Source organism: Miniopterus schreibersii (assembly GCF_964146895.1).
Source record: "Miniopterus schreibersii genome assembly, chromosome: 5".
NCBI classification, from domain to species: domain Eukaryota; kingdom Metazoa; phylum Chordata; class Mammalia; order Chiroptera; family Miniopteridae; genus Miniopterus; species Miniopterus schreibersii.
In genome coordinates this window covers 66,907,118-66,926,733 of record NC_138106.1, presented here as the reverse complement: position 1 = coordinate 66,926,733, position 19,616 = coordinate 66,907,118, and the positions used below count along the sequence as shown (strand labels likewise).

At 36.3% G+C, this 19,616-nt stretch overlaps 1 protein-coding gene across 2 annotated transcripts in view; it reads left to right on the top strand.

Moving 5' to 3' along the window:
• Window positions 1–297: 297 nt before the first annotated feature.
• Window positions 298–19,616, top strand: part of EPHA6 (EPH receptor A6) — a gene marked incomplete at its 5' end in the record, with an annotated part of 762,908 nt that continues 743,589 nt past the window's right edge. For both annotated transcript variants that reach the window (XM_081138997.1, XM_081138998.1), the window contains one exon: window positions 298–679. In XM_081138997.1, the coding sequence (XP_080995123.1) occupies window positions 298–679 (382 nt within the window). The remainder of the gene's footprint in view (window positions 680–19,616) is intronic.

The window sequence follows — 19,616 nt, the reverse complement described above, 5'->3', positions numbered from 1 at the left end:
GCCCCCCGCGGCCGCACGTCCCTCGCTCGGCTCGCCCCGCACAGGCCCGAGGAAAGTTCCCGCGGCCCCCGCGCGGGCTGCGGGCCGCCGCGCCTCCCCCCCGCGGCTCCGCGAGCGCACGCCCGGCCCGGAGAGGCGCGCGGGCCGCTGCCCCGGCGGTCCCGCCCCCGTCCCCGCCGCGAGGCGCCCGCCCCCGCCCCCCGCTCCCCGCCCCCGAACCACAGCCCGAGCTCGCTCCTGCGCGCGCGCTCCCAGGCCCGAGCGAACAGTCCTCGCGCGAGCGGGACGCGGCGGTGGATGCGATTCCGCTCGCCGCCGGCCGCCGGGAGCTCCCTGGCGCCGCGGGCAGCGCCCGCCCCCGACGCGGCTGCGCCCGCCCCCGGGCAGCCTGGACCCTCGTGCCCTGCGCTCGGGGCCTCGCGCGGGGGGCGCCCCGGGACACCCCCTGCGGGCCGGGTGGAGGAGGAAGCGGAGGAGGAAGAAGACGTGGACCCGGCCCTCTGCCCTGCACGGAGCACCTGGCCGCGCGGCTGCCGCTTCTCTCTAAGGGGGAGCCGCGGCGAGCGGGGGACAGCCATGGGGGGCTGCGAAGTCCGCGAATTTCTCTTGCAATTAGGTTTCTTCTTGCCTCTGCTGACAGTTTGGCCGGGAGACTGCAGTCACGTCTCGAGCAACCAAGGTAGGGGCCGGGGCGGAGGGGCGGGGGGCGGAGGGGCGGGAGCTCGCGGACCCCGCGCCCTGGCGGCCGGCGCGCGGGTCGCCTCGCGCAGGTAACTTCTTCCCGGGATAGGCTGCTCTTGGCTCGCGCCCCGAGGGCTCCAAGAGGTGCCCCTCACCAGAGCTCCCTGTCCACCTTGCCTGGCACCCGCGACCTGACCAGCTGCGGTCCCTGCAGCCTCCAAATGTCTTTAAAGGGACGCGTGAGCCTCAGGCGCAGCCGGGTGCCCCGCTGGCGGCCGCGGGCTGCTCCGGGCGGCGCGGTCTCCGCGGGAGGCCGGTCTCCCCGGCGCGGGCTTCCCGGAGACTCGCGCTCTGGCGCCCGCCCCCCTGGGTAGCGCGCAGGGGCTCGCGCGGCTTCGGGGAAGCGCAGCGCGGCCGCTCCGCCGGTGACCGGTAACCGCGCCTCTGCCCCGGCGCCCCGCCGCCCTCGCGCCTCCGCGGCCGGCCCCTTGCCCCGTGCGGACCGCGTGTGACGGACTCGGTGGAAACCATGCCCAGACCAGACACCCGCAGATCCGTGTCTGCGGTTTCCCGTTTCTCGTGAGCCAGGAGATGGAGGGAGATAAAGCAAACGATAGGTGTGAACATCCAAGTTGTGAACACGCGTCCCCACATCCAGCCTCGGCGGCTCGCCCGGGAGGAAGACTGTTTCCCTGGGTAACGTGGACAGTGTGTGGCGAGCGGGAGTCAGGCTCACAGAATGGAAAGCACTTAGAGTTTCTGAAAAATTCTCTCTCTTCGTCTGCTCAAACAGTCTTTATGAGACATAGCTCATTGGATCTGCTATGATTTTTTTTTTTAAAGAGCTATAAAAATATCACCTGCATAATCTAAAGACCCTCTTAGGCTCAGCAGCGAACAGCCATAAAAGTTTTCCAGCGTGTACCTGGCTGGATGCGCTCATGGGCAGTGTGAGGCCCACGGATATGTCACCGGTGAGGCCACACGTTTCTAAAGACTTCAGTTATAAAACTTGAATTATTTAACACACAAGGCCTCGGAGTAATTTGCAGATATAAAAATGGAGGTCAGATGATATAAGAGGGTGCACACTTTTGCGGGGGTGAGAAGGTTGGGAGAGAAGGCAAGTGAAACAACACAGCTTTCTTTTTTTCATAAGCATAGATGACCATTTAATTTTATTTAGACAGATCCAGAATCAATAGTTGATTGTTCTCATTTATACAGTTCATATTTTTGGCATGTTTTCCTAAACATTTCCGTTTTTGTTTTTCTGTTTTTTACCTGCCGGGTTGCAGTCACAAATGCATATGTAAATTTGGAAATCAGGCACAGCGTTGGTGACTTTGAAGATGTATCACATGATAAGTGCCTCCTGTAGTGCCATGCTCTCCTGTGGCTTGTGGTGGTGTGTACCTTCAGGCACATCCCCTCGTGTGGTTTTAAAGGCTATTGGCACTCAATAGCGAAGGGATGGTAACTGAATCCACCTGTGCAAATATAGATTGTTAAAAATAATGTAATTATTTACCTGGTCTTTTTATATTTTAAGGAGAGAAAAATAACTTTTAATAATTGGAAAATCAGACATTTCGGTTGTACTCTATGTTAGTATGTAGGGCTACTAAAAAAGATGTATACTTTGAGAGTCAAGTTTATTAGAAGTATTTAAAAGTTATTTCCATGCAGTGGTTTCCCTCAGTCAACATTTATTTATTCATTAAATGCCTGCGAGACACCAGTAACCACCCTAGGCTCTTAAAGATACTAACGTAAATAAGATACATATCTGAATCCGCACATGACTAACGTGCCATTCTACCAAAATATGTCAGGTGTTAAAGCATGACCGTTCAGATAATTATGTTAAATTAAAGGCATAGAAGAGTTACTTGTTAACCTCTTGCAGTCATTTTTATTTGTTCATCTATTATAAGGACTTTCCTATACTTTTAAAAGACATTGCACCTACAATGTTTACCAAATATATATAATTTTTGTGTGTTTTTATCAATTAGCTCAACTTCATGTTAATAAATGAGTATTACTCAGTTTAGCCATCAGTTTAATGATCAGGATCATTAAAGACAGTCTACTAAAACTCTTAATTTGAATTTCTGTTAATATACTAAAAATGCAGGCTATGCATAAGATTACACTTGGATAAAATAGTACCTAAAGGCGAAGTTGGGTGAAATTTAGTGGAGTTTCTCAAAAGTGTAGATTAAAGAGAACGTATGCTCAGAGTTTTTCATCAGACGTAAGTGGTTGCTTATAAAATGCTTTTACATCCTAAGTCACAGTGATTAGAAAGTATGCCTTATAATACCTTGGAATAACTTTCAAATACTGAAGTGATTATACTAATAGTTAATAAAATCTCAAACTTCAAAATGTTATTCTTATGAACACTTTGGGCGTATTTTCTTAATTTGTGGTTTCATAGATAGCATAAATCAAAGTACAGCTTACCAATTTTTAAACATTGAAAAAATGGGACATTACAGAATTACAGTATGTATATAATGTAGAAAGATTGATGTAAAATATAAGTTAGATTTCTAATACACATAATAAATATCAGTGATATGATTAATAGTCAATTTCAAGGAAATGGTGTTCATTTTCCTAGTAAATTTTCATCTTCAGAGCTAATGGAATCATGTTTTATGTTTAAAATTTGTTATTTTATGAAGGGTAAAATTTAATTTTTATATTACTTGCTTTCTGATTAAGGATATTAACAAAATAAAATTTTTAATGTTATCTGTTTTTACCAAATTATATGAAATTCTTCATGATTAAGATGAATGGATTCACTCTCTTCCCCCCACCCTAGTTTTCCATACTTAGACTGGGTAAGATAATGATAATGGCAACAAAGTGAACTATCTTATTTTTAACTGGGTGCTTAACATGGTGCTAAGAGTAACTTGACTATAGGAAGCAATCTTTCCTCTTGCCTTGGCTGTGAAGCCGTGCACTATAAAGATGAAATAAATCAATTTGACTCTGTCTTCCTATTACCCAACCTCCTTGAATTGATCAGAAACTAGTGTTGCTTCCTAGATCACTCTGTTTAGTAGTGAAAGGTGAAAGCATAATCTGTATTCATACTACTATTATTCTAATAATTCTCCCTGTATTTAAGGTCTCAGGTTTTTGGTGTTTGTTTTTTTAAAATATATCTTTATTGATTTCAGAGACAGGAATGGAGAGGGAGAGAGACAGACAGAAACATCAATGATGAGAGTGTCATTAATCGGCTGCCTCCTGCACACCCCCAACTGGGGATGGAGCCCAAAATCCAGGCATGTGCCCTGACCGGGAATCGAACCCCGATCTCCTGGATCCTAGGTTGATGCTCAACGGCTGAGCCAATCCCGGCCGGGCAAGGTCTCAGTGTTTATTTAGGTGTTGGCAATTTTTATTTTAAAATAACACATTTTGTCTTCTAATATGTATAAACTTTCATCTGTGCTACTGACACTTAGGTCACTCTAAATCACAGTCTTGTTGCGTATGTAAGTAACTACGTATATCAGTTATAGTGGTTAGAAGCCACCAGGGGTCCATTTACTCAAAGATTACTCTGACTTAGCAAATAGTACTGTATAGCCTGAAAGAGTTGATGCATCTCTCAGGGTGTGGCTTATTTTCCAAAAATCATCAATCAGATACTCAGTAATTCATTAAATCAAAATATGGCTTGGATCAAGAATGTAGTGAGCTTATTTTACTACCAAGATTGTGTGAATTTCCCCCCCCCCCCCCCCCGGGAATTCGGTGACCAGTGAAGCAAGCAAAAACAGTAGTCTGACTTGTTAGTTTCATTGAATTTATTACTTTGTATGAATTGAGTGTAAAATTCACTAAGTTGCATGCGAATATAAGTGAACATACCTGAACAGAAAAATACCTGCTTAATAAAATTTGTAGTCTAAAATTAAACTGCTATAAGTATTGTTCACAAATTACAAAACTGGATATTGTTCTTATAGTAAGTGAAAGGGAGGAATTGAAATCTTTTTTTGAGAAAGTTCAAGAGTGACCTTTACTGAAAATATTTTAAAAAATGTTTAATAAGGGAAACTGGATGATTTACAAAGAATATTTCTAAAAGAATTTCACTTAGATAAAATTCATTTCCGGGATAAACTATTCATAGTTGTAAAGGTACAGAAGATTTTAATCACATGCCTTCATATGATTAAAAACAACCTGGAATGTAATTTTATTATACATTTACAAATTAAAATAAATAATTGTGTAATTCTTTGTTTTGATTAGTATTTGAAGTAGAAAGATAAATGTCATTAATATGCATTGATCATATAAGTGTTGTTTTCTCTGGGTTTGGGATAAGACTCTATCTAAAAACTTCTTGCAAAAATGTTATACATTGTTCTTTAAGGATCTCTTCTTCAAAGGAGAAGTAACACGAGTAAAGCATTTTTATTTGGATTTTCCTAAGAGGGAAAATATATATCTAATGGTACAAGACAAAATTAATGTTTAAATTACATATTTTTACTGTTTTTATATTGTGAAACTTTTCTATAAAGAACTCATGTTACTTTTATGTTAAAAAGTTAAACATGAAGAAATATATTAGAGTAGAAATTTTTGTTTCTTCACTGATCATTGCAAGTATAAACTACTGAAGTACAAAAGGCATCATAGATTTCTTGTATTTCCATCTACCAATCCTCTTTCCCTATCACAGGCATCATCTCTCAGTCATGCTCTTTCTCTCTTCACACACACGAATACTTCGAACTGTGTACTCCATTTGTCCCAAATGGCAAAAGACTAGGTCCTGTTTCACACTGTCTATCAAGCAAACCCCTATGGTAATTTTAAGCAATTTTCATTTTAAGCACATTATGGCTAGTGAGTAAAGAGATTGGAAGATGGCAAGAGTAGAATTAGGAGTCTATTGAGATTGTTTAGGAGAGAGGTTATGGTGGCTTGGCCTGGATTAGTGGAGATGTAGAGATAATAGATTTGAGATATATTTTGGAGGTTTATGGGACTACCTTATCCTTACAGAGAAATAAATGTAGATATTTAACATTTAAATCATTTTTTTCTCTTGGGGCCCAAATACGTTTTTCAGTGCTCCCCACAAAAATGAACTTGCTATATAATTATTGGTAATAAATAGGGCATAAAAGGAGTGGGGTGAGTTGTCCATTTTCCACTTTATGTAGCTCAGACCCTGATTTAAAATATAGTCTTCATATACAGTTCTGCTATTTTAAACTGTTGTACAAAATGTACACTCATTGGATCAAAAAATGCAATTTTTTAATGCATTTCTCACTTGGTAATGTTCCCTCTATAGTTAGATATTTTTCAGAATGGATAATGGCATAAGTGAGTGGGGACATCTTCACAATGCAATATAGCAATATAACAGAGCCTAGTTTTTAGCTAACAAGGAGTAATATTTGGAAGTTTGGCTCATGCACCAGTTTTATTCATCTCTATTACGGTCAGATTACTGTTATTAAAAACAAAAAATCTAGGTGATACTAGATATAAAATAGGTGTGTTTTCAGATATTTTTCATTAGTCTTCTTTCCTCTCTGCATTTGTTTAAATGAAAAGAAACAAAGGTTCAGAAAGCATGTAAGAGACCAAGAAAATGAGATTTGGGGATATATGATGTTTTGGTAACCAGGACAAAGGAAGAAACCATTAGGTTTTCCACTAAGTAATAGTAAATTGCATGTAATTTAAAAAATTTCCCTGACCAGTTAATTATTCATTACTTTGAGTTGTCTTTAATAGTACTATAGGAATGCAATTATTAAATATATAGAACAACAGTCATATATACTTAGTGTATATTTAGAAAATTCATACTCTGGAGATGCTTCCTTTAAACATTTCCAAATATTCTTAAATATATATTCAAACATAGTAAATCTTACAGTCTGGTGCTTAGAATGTTCTGGAAAAATACTACTTGTATTGTTATTTCCTTTGATAAAAATTATGACTTCTTATGGGTATACAATTTTAGTTTTCAATAACAAATATTCTTAAACTGAATGAAGCCATTCATTCTTTTAATAGATATTTATTGAAGGCCTACTGTTTTAAAGGAAGTGTATTGACCATACGTAAGGGTTCAAGGAGAACTTTCCTTCCCAGAATATATGATCCAGTGAAGAGTTTCCAGTCTCCTTCCAGATCTGACAGGAAAATTTTGTTTTCTTAAAATTAGATTTAAAATCAATGAGAAAAAGTTAAAAAACACATTCTAAAAATATGATAATATATAACAGTACTGGTGATCAGCCCTCATAAAGTATTTAGGTACCATTTCTTTGAAGGTAATATCTATTATTTCATTACATTTTATCTCAGAGTAAAAATAAGGCCCTCAGCAATCACATATTAAGCATCTTCCTTGTGTTTGCTTGGTTCTTAGGCTACAACAATGATTATCTTACAGTCTCTGTTCTTTAGAAATTGACCCTGCTCTGTTGATGTTATATATCTTTGAGTGGTTGATGTTTACTCTTTAATTTCTTGATTTTTATAAGATGATCAATTTTATAGTAAATTAGACTATGTGGAAGAGAAGGAGTAAAGAAACATTATCAACCTTTTTATGTGTTTTATTTGTAAAATTGATTTGTCTAATGTTTACAGATGGGCATACATTCTATTTAATTACATGAACAGAAAACATAAATATGCATTTTAAAAACATTCATGTGTAGAAATAAATATTTCACATAGGTAATGGCATTCCGTGGACTGACATGTGGAGTGAACTTTTGTTTAAAGAATATTAGATTGGCTTATTTTGGTTTTTTTAAGGTGTGTTAATTATTAAAAAGAGTAATTCATATTGAAAGTGCAAATTTCCAGTTTCAAATACTAGCAAATGTATACCTTTTAATTGAGCTTTGCAGTGAGAATTTTGATGAAAGTGTGTATTTTCAGTACATGTCCTGAAAAATACATTCAGCTACTTTCCTAAGATACTGTTGAGTTATCTGGCCATTGGCCTGTTTGATGACCCGTACTTGGTGGATATGATTGAAAACTCATAGCTTTTCCTTCTATTTTATTTCATACCTTCAGGTGTTAAAGTCATGTTCACTTTATTTTTAGAGTTATTTTTTCCCTTTTAATTAAATGTATTGAGGTGACATTAGTTAATAAGATTATATAGGTTTCAACTGTACATTTCAATGATACATGATCTGTATATTGCATCATGTGCCCACCATCCAGTCAGATCATTTCTATCACCATATAGTTGACCCTTTACTACCCCCACAACCCCTTTCCCTCTGGTGATCACTATACTGCTGTTTGCGTCTATGAGTTTTGTTTGTCTTTCTTGTTTGTTCATTTGTTGCTTTCAGGTTTATAGCCAACATATGAGTGAAATAATATGGTTTTCAACTTTTTCTGTCTCACTTATTTATTATGTATGATATTCGCAAGGTCCCTCCGTGTTGTTGCAAATGGCAGTATTTCATCTTTTCTCATAGTTGAGTAGTATTCCGTTGTGTACATGTACCACATCTTCTTTATACAGTCATCTGTCAAAGGATGCTTCAGTTGTTTCCATGTCCCGGCCACCATGAATAATGCTGCAGCTAACATAAAAATGCATCTGTCTTTATGAATAAATGTTTTAAAATTTTTTGGTAGGTACCCAGGAGAGGTGTTGCTGGATCATATGGTAACTCTATTCTTAATTTTTTGAGGAACCTTCCTACTGTTTTCCCTAATGGCTGTATACCAGTTTACATTCCCACCAGCAGTATGAGAGGGTTCCTTTTTTTGTACAACCTCTCCAACATTTGTTATTGCTTGTCTTGTTGATAATAGCCATTCCAACAGTTGTGACATGGCTTATATCATTTTAGTTTGATTCCTATTTCCCTAATAGCTAGTGAAGTTGAGCATCTTTTCATATATCTGTTGGCGATTTGTAAATCTTCTTGGGAGATGGCTGTTCAGGTCCTCTGCCCACTTTTTAATTGGATTGTTTGTTTGTTTGGTGTTGAGTTGTATGAGTTCTTTGTATATTTTGGTTATTAACCCCCTCTTGGAGCTGTTGTTTGCAAATATCTTCTCCCATTTGGTCAGTTGCCTTTTTGTGTTGTGCAGAAGCTTTTTAGTTTGTTATAGTTCCATTCATTTATTTTTGTGTTTACTTCCCTTGCTTTTGGGGTCAAATTCATAAGATCCTCTCTAAGACTAAGGTCCATAAGTTTAGTACCTGTGTTGTCTTCCATGTAATTCATTGTATCAGGTCTTATATTTGGGTATTTGATCCATTTTGTGTTAATTTTTGTATATGGGACAAACAGCAGTCTAGTTTCAATTCTTTTGCATGTGGCTTTCCAGTTTTCCCATCACCATTTATTGGAGAGTCTTTATTTTCTCCATTGTATGTTTTAGGCTCCTTTGTTGAAAATTATTTGCCCATGTACATGTGGTTTTATTTCTGGGCTTTCAGTTCTGTTCCATTGGTCTTTCTCATGCTTGCTTTTTGATCATAGGAGGTACAAAATAACATATCCTTAGAAACTCCATGTTTAGGAAGTAGAAATAGTTAAGCAATTATTTTCATTATCTCTGTAGGTATCTGGAACAGATAAAAAGTAAGCACTAATGTAAATATATACATAATTTGTTCATTTATTTAATTAATTTACTAATAAATAATTATTCTTTCAGGTTGGCTGTACTATATTATGATACTTATATTTTGTGGAACAAGAGCATTGCAAAGAAAAACATGTTGTTAGATAGACATAGCATGCACTCTCCAGGATAAGGAAACGCACTTACCCACTATTTTAAAAAAAAATCAATAATGTATGGACATTTGCCTACCTGTGATGATTATAATAGGTATATTTGAAGCAACTTAATAAAGAGAAATATTTTATATACTAGGAAATAAAAAGCCATTATATTAATACGTATTCCAAGTAAGAATTATCTAAATTGAAGTGATTACCCCCAAATTTGAATTGTATCTTAATATCACCTTAATTTTTATTTTTAGTGGCAGAAATTTTTTCTTATGTTGCTATAAGATGCTGTTTTAATATTCCTAAAGATACCAGAAATTAAGTGTATAATAAGTGAATTTAGGTAGAGGTCAATGTACTTTATTCTAAAAATTGTTATCTCAGACAACTGAAGTTTATTTTTAAATATGAGATAACTATAAACATACCAAAATGAAAGAAAAATAGGGATAGAAACAAAAGCTGAATTATGGTACTATTTTAAAAATGAGTCTATGTGCCTGGATGAGCATGGCTCAGTGGGTGAGCATAAACCTCAGATCCAGGAGATCGCAGTTCAGTTCCGGGCACATGCCTGGGTTGCGGGCTCGAACCCCAGCTGGGGGCATGCAGGAGGCAGCTGATCAAGGATGCTCTCATCACTGATGTTTCTCTCTCTCTCTCCTTCTCCCTTTCTCTTTCTGAAATCAGTAAAGATTATATGTGTAAAAAAAAATGAGTCTATTTGGTTAAGGAATCTCTTTTGTTATGTTTGTCTAGCAGTATTGTGGGTAGATCCCTTAGTCTCTGCAGGTATAGAAGTGTCCACTCACGACAAACAATCTTAGCACAAACTTAAAAAAAAAAAGGCACACCAAAAATTTCCTTCCATTGTCCCTCTGGATTTAGAGTATACTCATATAATAGTTATCTGATTTAGTGAATACAAGTGAAAATAATTAGTAGTTGCCATTAAGTGTAACGAGAAATAGCTGAGCAAACAAGTAGAGTGCATTGAACAAAATCATAAGAGTTTTATCAATTTCTAAAAAAAAAGAATTAAAATCTGTACTTGGTCCACTGGTAAACAGTATCATGCCTGAATGAAAAAAAAAAAAGCATGTAATAGCCAGGAAAATTTTAGAATACTAGGACATTTAATGAGGAAAGTTCATTATTATATGCTCAATTTAATGAAGGAGCAATCAGAAAGAGATCTCAGTTTTTAATCAGAAAAAGAAACACAAAATTTCAGAAGTGCATGTTACTGGTATAGCATATTGCTTAGCATGGTTTAAAGTAAAAATTAAGATGCTCCAATTTTACTCAGTGTTATTTTCATGACACTATATTAGGGCAAGAATATACCTATTGTGTAATAACTTACTCTCTTGGAGTGTTATAGTATAATAACTTCATTTTATAGATTAGAAAAGCTATAGATCATCCAGGTTATTAAAACAACCATTTGGTAGTTTGTTTAAAAAATTACATGTGTAAGTGCCTTTGTAACATTCACTATTTTATGGCCAGAAATCTATATATGTATGCATTGTGTTTTAGATTATTCAAGAGCCCTATTACCCAGTAAAATAATTAAAATTTAAGAATTTATTTTAAAGGTTAGTATTCTGAAGGTTTAATATCCTTGTTAAAACTAAGTGACTTTGTTTTTTCCTTAAAAATGTTACTGAATGTTAAAATCAGATTAAATTTGTTAGCCTTTTTTTATTAGAAAGTTCTCATATTTTTATTGCAATGTAGCTATAGTTACCTTTGGGTTTTTTTGTTTGTTCATTTTTATTTTTATCATTTAGATATAAACACTTTATTTCTTAATTTATATGGTTTATTCATGTAATTTCCTAGAATTCTCAAGTTTCTTAAATCGTAAATGTATATTCACCCAATTTTTATATGAAATCTATTAATATCTACTATGTTTTTTTCATTGTGCTTGGCACAGGAAATACAAAGACAGGCCACCGCCTGGAATTTCTGAGAGCTTTAGATTTAACTAATGAGGCTGTTTATATGTCAGTGAATAATTAAGCATTATTTTATATATCGAAGCAATATGGATTTAGCTGTTACATAGATAAATTCATATCTATGAACTATTGCTTACAGAGATGAAAATATAAAAGTACTATTCTCAAGGACCTATGAATTGATATATGGAGACACTGAGAATAAATATTCATTCAATATATTCAATATATGATTTGGTGTGATTGCTAGAAATCAAATAAGATTTTCCCCTCTACCCCACCCCACTCCTGACCTTAGGACAATGTTATGAAATAGAAGAGATACAGTTGACAGTTAAACACTACCAATATAGAAAAAGTAAAATGAAGGGAAATAATATAAAATTTTGCAAACAAATAAGCATGAGTTACACATGAGAAATGAAAATGAATCTCACATTTATCAGGATACATCATGGATATATCAAAATAATAAAATAATTAAAATGAATGAGTCTTGCAGAGGCCTCAATTTTTAAGTTACTTTAGTTATTCTGCACTGAAAGATTAAAACTTATTCTGCATATAAATAAAAATAATTATCCAACTGAAAAATATCTTAGCTTGAGCACAACACTTTTAAATAAGTGGTATTACTTGGCTTTTTCATTAAAATTTTTATCATATTCTTTAAGAAATAGTATTTCTAATGATGATGGTTGCTTTTAAAAATATAACAACACACAGTCTAAAATTTAATGGATTAAATGTTTTGCCTACTGATGTTTACCTATAGTTGAAGGTAAAATTGGCAATATCTGTGTGGTTTACATTATACATTAGCTTAAAGGTTAAAAATGTTTTTATAGCCCTAGCTGGTTTGGCTCAGTGGTTAGTGTTGGCCCTCAGACCGAAGGGCTCTGGGTTTGATTCCTGCCCAGGGTACATGCCTCAGTTGCAGGCTCGATCCCCTGCCCCGGTCTGGGAGAGTACAGGAGGCAACCAATTGATGTGCCTCTCTCACATTGGTTTCTCTCTCCCTCTCTCTCTCTCCGTCCTTCCCTCTCACTCTTTCTGAAAAGTAATGGAAAAAATATCCTCAGGTGAGAATTAAAAAAAAGATTTCTATAGTTTCCTTGTCATCTTCTAACATGTTAATTTCTTGTTTATTGCGATTCTCTCTGTCTTAAATCTATTAAATATTTGTTCTTAGCAGTGTTTGATAACTCTGAAATTGCTGGTATTCTTTAATATTTATCTTGGTAAATTACTATTTGATAGATCCTGTATTTTATGCTTGAGAATTGTGCTTGTAGAAGCACAGACAGACAGAAATTGCTGCCAGAATTTGGTATTTTTAAACACAGAAAAATCAGATTATCCATGACTAGCTGTTGACATTTAAATTTGTACATTTAGAATGTCACAAAGCACTGAAAACTATTAATTTAGTTTCTAAAATACAGTAATATTCTCATTTTCAAATCCATCATTTTATGGCCCTCCTTCTTTCTCTGATATAAATATGTTTTTTAAAAAAATTAATTGAAATAATTACAGGTCTTTTGAAAAACTGGACTTTAAATGGTTAATTAATTGAAAAAAATTACAGCTCTGCCAGTTAACCTAATAGATTGCTCATCTCTTTGCCTGCCTCTAGGTTTGTTGTTGTTATTGTCATTATTATAACATCCTAGTGCAGGTATTCTTTCTAATTTATGAAAATATATATAAGATATATTAATGTATTGATATATTTCTCTTTTAATCACTATGTAATACCTAGAATATGGTTATTTATTGCTATGTGATAAAATAATTTTAATTCCATGCCAGACTGTTTATATATATGTCTTTAAAGTATTTTCTTCCACAGCAGATGATTTACCTAGGCTGCCAGAATCTGTTGTTGCCACACCTTACTAGATTGGTGATGTTTTCTGAGGTTTTATATTTGAATTATGAAAGGTTATGATTTTATATACACCCCACTGCAGACACATGACACTTACGATATGAATCCTGTTCTTCAAATGCACCACTTGCTTGGTTGGAAGTTCTGCTTCTGATTTGGCACCAGATCTAGGAAGTTTATATGGTACCTACAAAACTAAAGGAAAAAAACACTAATTTTCTCACTAACATATTTGTCATGATATATTTATTGTCCAAGCCAAGAGTATCTAGTTCAGTGCAGTTGCTTTCAAATTCTGGCTTTAATGTTTGCCCTTAATTCTATTCCAGTGCAAAAGTAGGGAATATGTCATGTGAATTGGACATTTTTAATTTATATCTTAAGTTGGAAAGATTATGATTTTTGCTTTTCTTATAACATAAGTTCTTTATATACTGCTTACATGTGTCATGTTAATTCAAGTGTTTTCCCCAAGTTGTCTTTTAATATATTACTGTTTGGATATCACAATTGACTTCAGCCTCCACATTTTTGCACTTGTCATTTCTCCTCCCTCTTGAGATTTACTTCTGAAGATTCATGCTCATACACACATTGATGAATAGGCAGTTGGGAAATAAAATGTCCCCAATCACTCCAATACTACTATACTAATGATAAACTCCCTACCAAAGGTCAGTTGTGGAATTGCAATAAATAGAACTTATTCTGAAGTGGGGTTTATTATCTTCCAATATAAATATATCATCCCGATCACTTGCCTATTATTTATATGAATAAGAATGGCCGATGCATACCTAGTTATAGGTAGATGAGAGCAGGAGAGAAAGATAGGCTCAAACATAGGAATGTTTACTATTTGGTCAGGAGCCCACACGAGAGCAGGTGCATGTTGCTTTATTGCAAGTGTGACGTTTTCTTGAATCCTTGCACCATACACAATCTTACAAAATTGTCTGGCTCTGAAAAACTTCTCCCTGGGTGGAAAAAGCTAGAAAGCAGTTGAAAGGGGGTTAAGAATTTGAGTAAGAAGTAAGGCTGAATCTCTGTGAGAGCAAGGATGATTCCTTCTCCAGCTATCATTTCTCAGCACTTAATATTTTTGGAGGAATTATAATTTTATGAAATGATGTCTGTTGATCTTTTCCTCAGCTTATTTTCTTAGTTTTTTATGTGTAGAGAATCTTTGCACATCCTATTTAACTGTATTTTCTAGATATGTTATGGCCTCAGATTAATATAACATGCCTCAGAGGACACTATGACAGCAAATATTTCTTTTGAAGATGTAAAATATTCTAGAAAGCAATTAAGAAGAATGTTGAAAAATACTCATGCACTTGAATCCATTAATTCCACTTTTGTGAATTTAAACTCTGGAAATGAATTGATAAAGACAGGCCAAGATTTATGTATAGGAATTTTCATCTGAGCCTTATTTTTAAAACTGAAGATTGAAATAAAAGTAAATGCTCCTAAATAGAAAGTCTTTTTAGAAAGATAACTACCGTTATTTGGAAAAGTTTCTCTCTTTTTTTATTCTATTTTGATATATCTTTATTGATTTCAGAGAGAGGAGAGAAGAGGGAGAGAGAGAGAGAAACACCAGTGATGAGAGAGCCGTTATTGATCAGCTGCCTCCTGCACGCCCCCGACTGGGGATCGAGCCCGCAACCTGGGCATGTGCCCCGACCAGGATCTGACTACAGTCTCTTGGATCATAGGTTGCTGCTCAACCGCTGAGCCACGCCCGGCCAGGCTAGATATGTTTCTTGAATGAGGTCATGCATGTGGCATCAACAGGAGTCCCAAATTTCTCTGTTACCAGAGAGTGGAAAAACTTGTTTTGCTACTGAGAGAGAAATCAGAGAGGTGTTAGGAGAACAAGGAAAGAAGGCTTGCAAGAGGCGGAGTCTGATGGAGATTCTGGGATTATTTTAGGGTAGCCAAGAGGATGGTTTAGAAATGATGGTGACTGTTCTGTTTTGAGCTGTTTGTACTACTGAAGTGTTAACCTCCACCCCACCCACCATTGTCACCTCCAAAATTTATCAAACTCTGTTATACTCCAAAAGAATAAGAACATAGAAAAGGGGAGTAAAAATTATCTGAGGAAGGAAAACCAGTTAGACCACCCCCACCTCCCACAAGAAAATTCATGCAGGTATCAGTTTAGCTATTAGGTAAGTAGGGTTTTGCAGAGACTCCCCTCTTAGCGTCATAGGCCATTCAGAACAGCAGCTGGGTCAGGAATTCTGTTGTCATCTGGTCCTAAAATGAGTTCCCAATCTTCAGAGGAGGTAACATGGATCTACCTAACATGACAATATTCCCACACATAATTTACAGAGGGCAAAGAATTGACAAGAAAAAGCAGCATAGTCACCTATGTGTGTGCTTTTTCATATCAGGAAACACAGGTCAAATGTACAGGGGATTTTAGAGGTGCAAAAAGGAAAGTGGTAACTTTAACACTCTTACATGTGCTTGAAACACGCTTGTTCCACCTTCATTTACATAAATGCGTAAAATGGCTTGGCCAGCTTTGCTTCTGAAAATGAGCCCTAGAAATTATTAGTTTGGCCATAATTTCCAGCCAAAGGGATAAATGGGGGATTATCTTAGCAAAAGTGAAGGAATAGGGCTCTGTCTACCTTTATCTGCCCTTTTTTTGTGGATAATAAACACTATCTTATGCCCCAACGCCTCTACATAGCTCTGTCATACTGAGCTTTCCAACACATTTTGCAGTGACAGCCCCCAGTCCTTGACTCCCTTTGCTGCTTGATATCATTTGAGATCTGACTTAACATTCTCCCTGATTTTCAGCAACCAGAAGTTTAATTTTGATCATGTGCTATCATTGGCAGATGAATCTCTAGTAAGGGTATAATTTGAATGACAACATTTTCTCTACAAACTGGTTGGAGTCACCAGGGTCAGAAATAGATCCTAAGGCCATGTCATAAACAAAACCTCAGACTCAGATTTTATTTATTGGTTGTGTTTTGGTGGTTGGAAGCCATCCCAGCCCAACTCCATAATGGCTGTAAAAGAAAGCACACTGTGGCATGCAGACCACTTTATCTTAGGCTAATATGTGCAATCTGTTTATCAAGAATACTTTTGCTTAAAAGTCTTAATAGTTCTTTTTAAAAAATTTGATTGGATCATTGCTTTCACTTTTGGCAAACTTATAAGAAGGGAAAATAAGCCCACATAATACAGAAAGGAAGTAATACAGTGAAATACAATTATCTCCTTTTAGTCCAGGCAGTTTATTTCCTGTCAGTAACCTGCTCTCAAGCACTGTATGATGCTCCCTTCCTGATAAAATTATACTAGAAATAGCTGAATTAGGAGTCTACATTTTTTAGAAATACTCAAAGGAAAAGAGGTGGTGCCATTTGCTTGCTCTCCTGTTCTTGGAAAGTACTGACAATTTTTAAACATTTTGGTATTCAACAATTAATGTGTGTTTCTTCTGAGAACTGAGTATATGGCAGTACACGGTCCTATAAGAGCTGTCTTCCAGTCTCACGGGGAAATAGAGGTAGCATCTGCTGCTTGTTTTCTTTTCCTTCTCAACATTCAGATTTAAGGATTAAAGTTCTGTGTTAAATACTTATGATTGTAATACATAGGAAATGGAATATATTTGAAATACATTTTGTAAAGCTTGCATTATTGAATTTTGTTTAAAGCTTTTAAAAATAGCTTACTTGGCTATTACTGTAGCTCTTAATACATTTCTACCCTGATCTAGTACTTACTATATATCTACACATACACATACACACATACATAACATACATACACACACACAGAATCTGAAACACTATGCTATTTGCTGTATAAACTCGAGTTTCTTTTTACTAGTGTGCAGTGATTTACATAATTTCAAATATCTCATTTCAGTGCTATAATTAAAAGAACTATAAATTTCAAGTGTGAGTACATTTTAATTTTTTCTACTGTATTTCAGGTCATATTGCTTTAAATATTCCAAATATAACAGTTTGAGCCTGTAGTTGTTGGGAAAATCAGTTCTAATTGTAGTTCAAAATAAGTGGATCGCATTTTTGTGCTTAAAAAGGAAAAACTTGAACATGTTTTACATTCAGCAGTCTTTCCCATTAATGCATATAAAAATGTATCTCTATTGATGGAGGATTTGACATACTAGGAAAAAATAAAGAAAAATGTGGTTTTCAACTGTGTATATTAACTTAATTTTACTACTTTAACTTTTTTATGCCACATCTCTAAGGTGAGTAAAAAGCACAAATTACTGCCCTTATGTTACTAATGGAGTTTATAGAGACATTAAGTTACTTGGCAAAGCTGATAGGACAAATTAGTCACCACAGAGGAAAAACAAAACAGGTCGTAGGCCTGTTAAATCAGTGTATTTTCTAAATGGGAAAGAAAATTTCAAGCACCACCTAGACTATTAAAAGTTCAAAGATATTAAATTTAATATCTTGAAACACAGTGTGTTTCCTTATAAGTAATGATAATCTGTTTTAAAAGAATAGAATAATTATTTGGAAAAAAATCTTTATAAAGAAGAATTTGTTTCCTGGACTGTACAACTGTACTTTATTAGAAGTTAATACTCATGACTTTACTATTACCATTGTAATAGTAAGTACTATTGTCATTTTTACTCTCACATTCTTTTTATATATAATTTTTGAGACTGTAAGTCTCTTTATTATGTGCTTTTGCTTCTCTGTTTATCATCTGTTTGTTGAAGAATTTATCCTAATATGTTTCAACTTTGTTAAGCACTGTGAAAGCAGCCTTGATTAATGAGCAATAATGATAATTTACGTAACTAATGAGAGGTTGTACAGTTTGAGTCTTCAGCCCCTGACCCTTCTCCATGTGGGCTCCTTTTAATTTTCCCTCAATTCCAATCTAGCATAGCAACTATCAAGTCTTAGTGTCTATAAGAATTTCTGCAGATCTTTTTAAATCATAGTTTGGTTAGTCCTACTACCAATGAGTTGCATATAGTGTTTGAGAGAGAGTGTTCAGAACTGTTCACTTTATTTTTGTGTGTCTATGAGGTGTTTTTTGTTTTTTTCCTCAATCCCTTTATCTTTTTCACCCAGTCCTCAAAACCCCTTCCCTTCTGACAACTGTCAGTCTGTTTTATGTATATATGAGTCCACAGTTAACTGAAATCATATGGTATTTGTCTTTCTCTGACTGGCTTATTTCAGGTCCATCCACACTGTCACAAAAGGTAAAATTTCCTTCTTTTTTTATGGACAAGTAGTATTCTGTTGTGTAGATGTACCCCAGCTATTTTATCCACTCATCTACTGATGGGCACTTGAGCTGCTTCCAAATCTCGGATATTGTATATAATGCTGCAATGAACAAAGGGGTGCATATATTCTTTGGACTTAGTGTTTTGCTTTTCTTCGGATATATTCCTTAGAACTGTTCACTTTAAAGTAGCACTCTACCTAATTTAGATGACTAAAGAGATACCCATCTGTATCCATTCTGTTTCTTTCTTTATAAGCAGTAGGAATTAAAACTAGCTAAAATAAGCAGAAAATAAATTTATAAGAGATAGGAATCTGGGCAGCACTTGGAATCTAGGCATCAGGAATTAACCATGAGTCTCATTGGGCTGAATTTATTTCAGCCCTTTTCTTCTTGTAATTGTATTACTCAGCTAAAAGTCTCATTCATGCAAGAGTGAGTCTGATTAGCCTAGATTGGGCCATGAACCCCTGCATCATAGAAAGAGTAGGACCTCTTTATTGACAGCCTTTCTTTATGTCATCACTATGTGGGGCAAGTAATTCCTTAAAAATGCTATCACTAAAGCAGTGGTAATAGATGGCCAAAAGCCAGAATGTCTAATTACGATCATGTAATGTAGTCATCTAAATGACTTATTTTAGAATTTTAGCCCTTACCCTAAAAACTCAATTACTAAGTGAATATGACTTTGTCTAATTAGAGTTTATATCATTTGCCAGTCCAGCCCAGGGGATTTAGGCATCACTTTGCTACCACCCTCAATAGAGTATTAGCAATTTAGGAGGCATGTTATAATAGTATCATGAAGCCAGTCTCCCAAAAGGACAGCGTATATTGGCTTTTACCCAAGTACAATTTTGAACGTTCCTTGTTATGATAAAACTCTTACCTTGCAATGTAGAAGACAAGGAAAAGTATACATGGCCTGTAAACTTTTCTTTATAAGAAATTTGACTTACAGTAAATGGCTTATTCTATGTCCAAAAT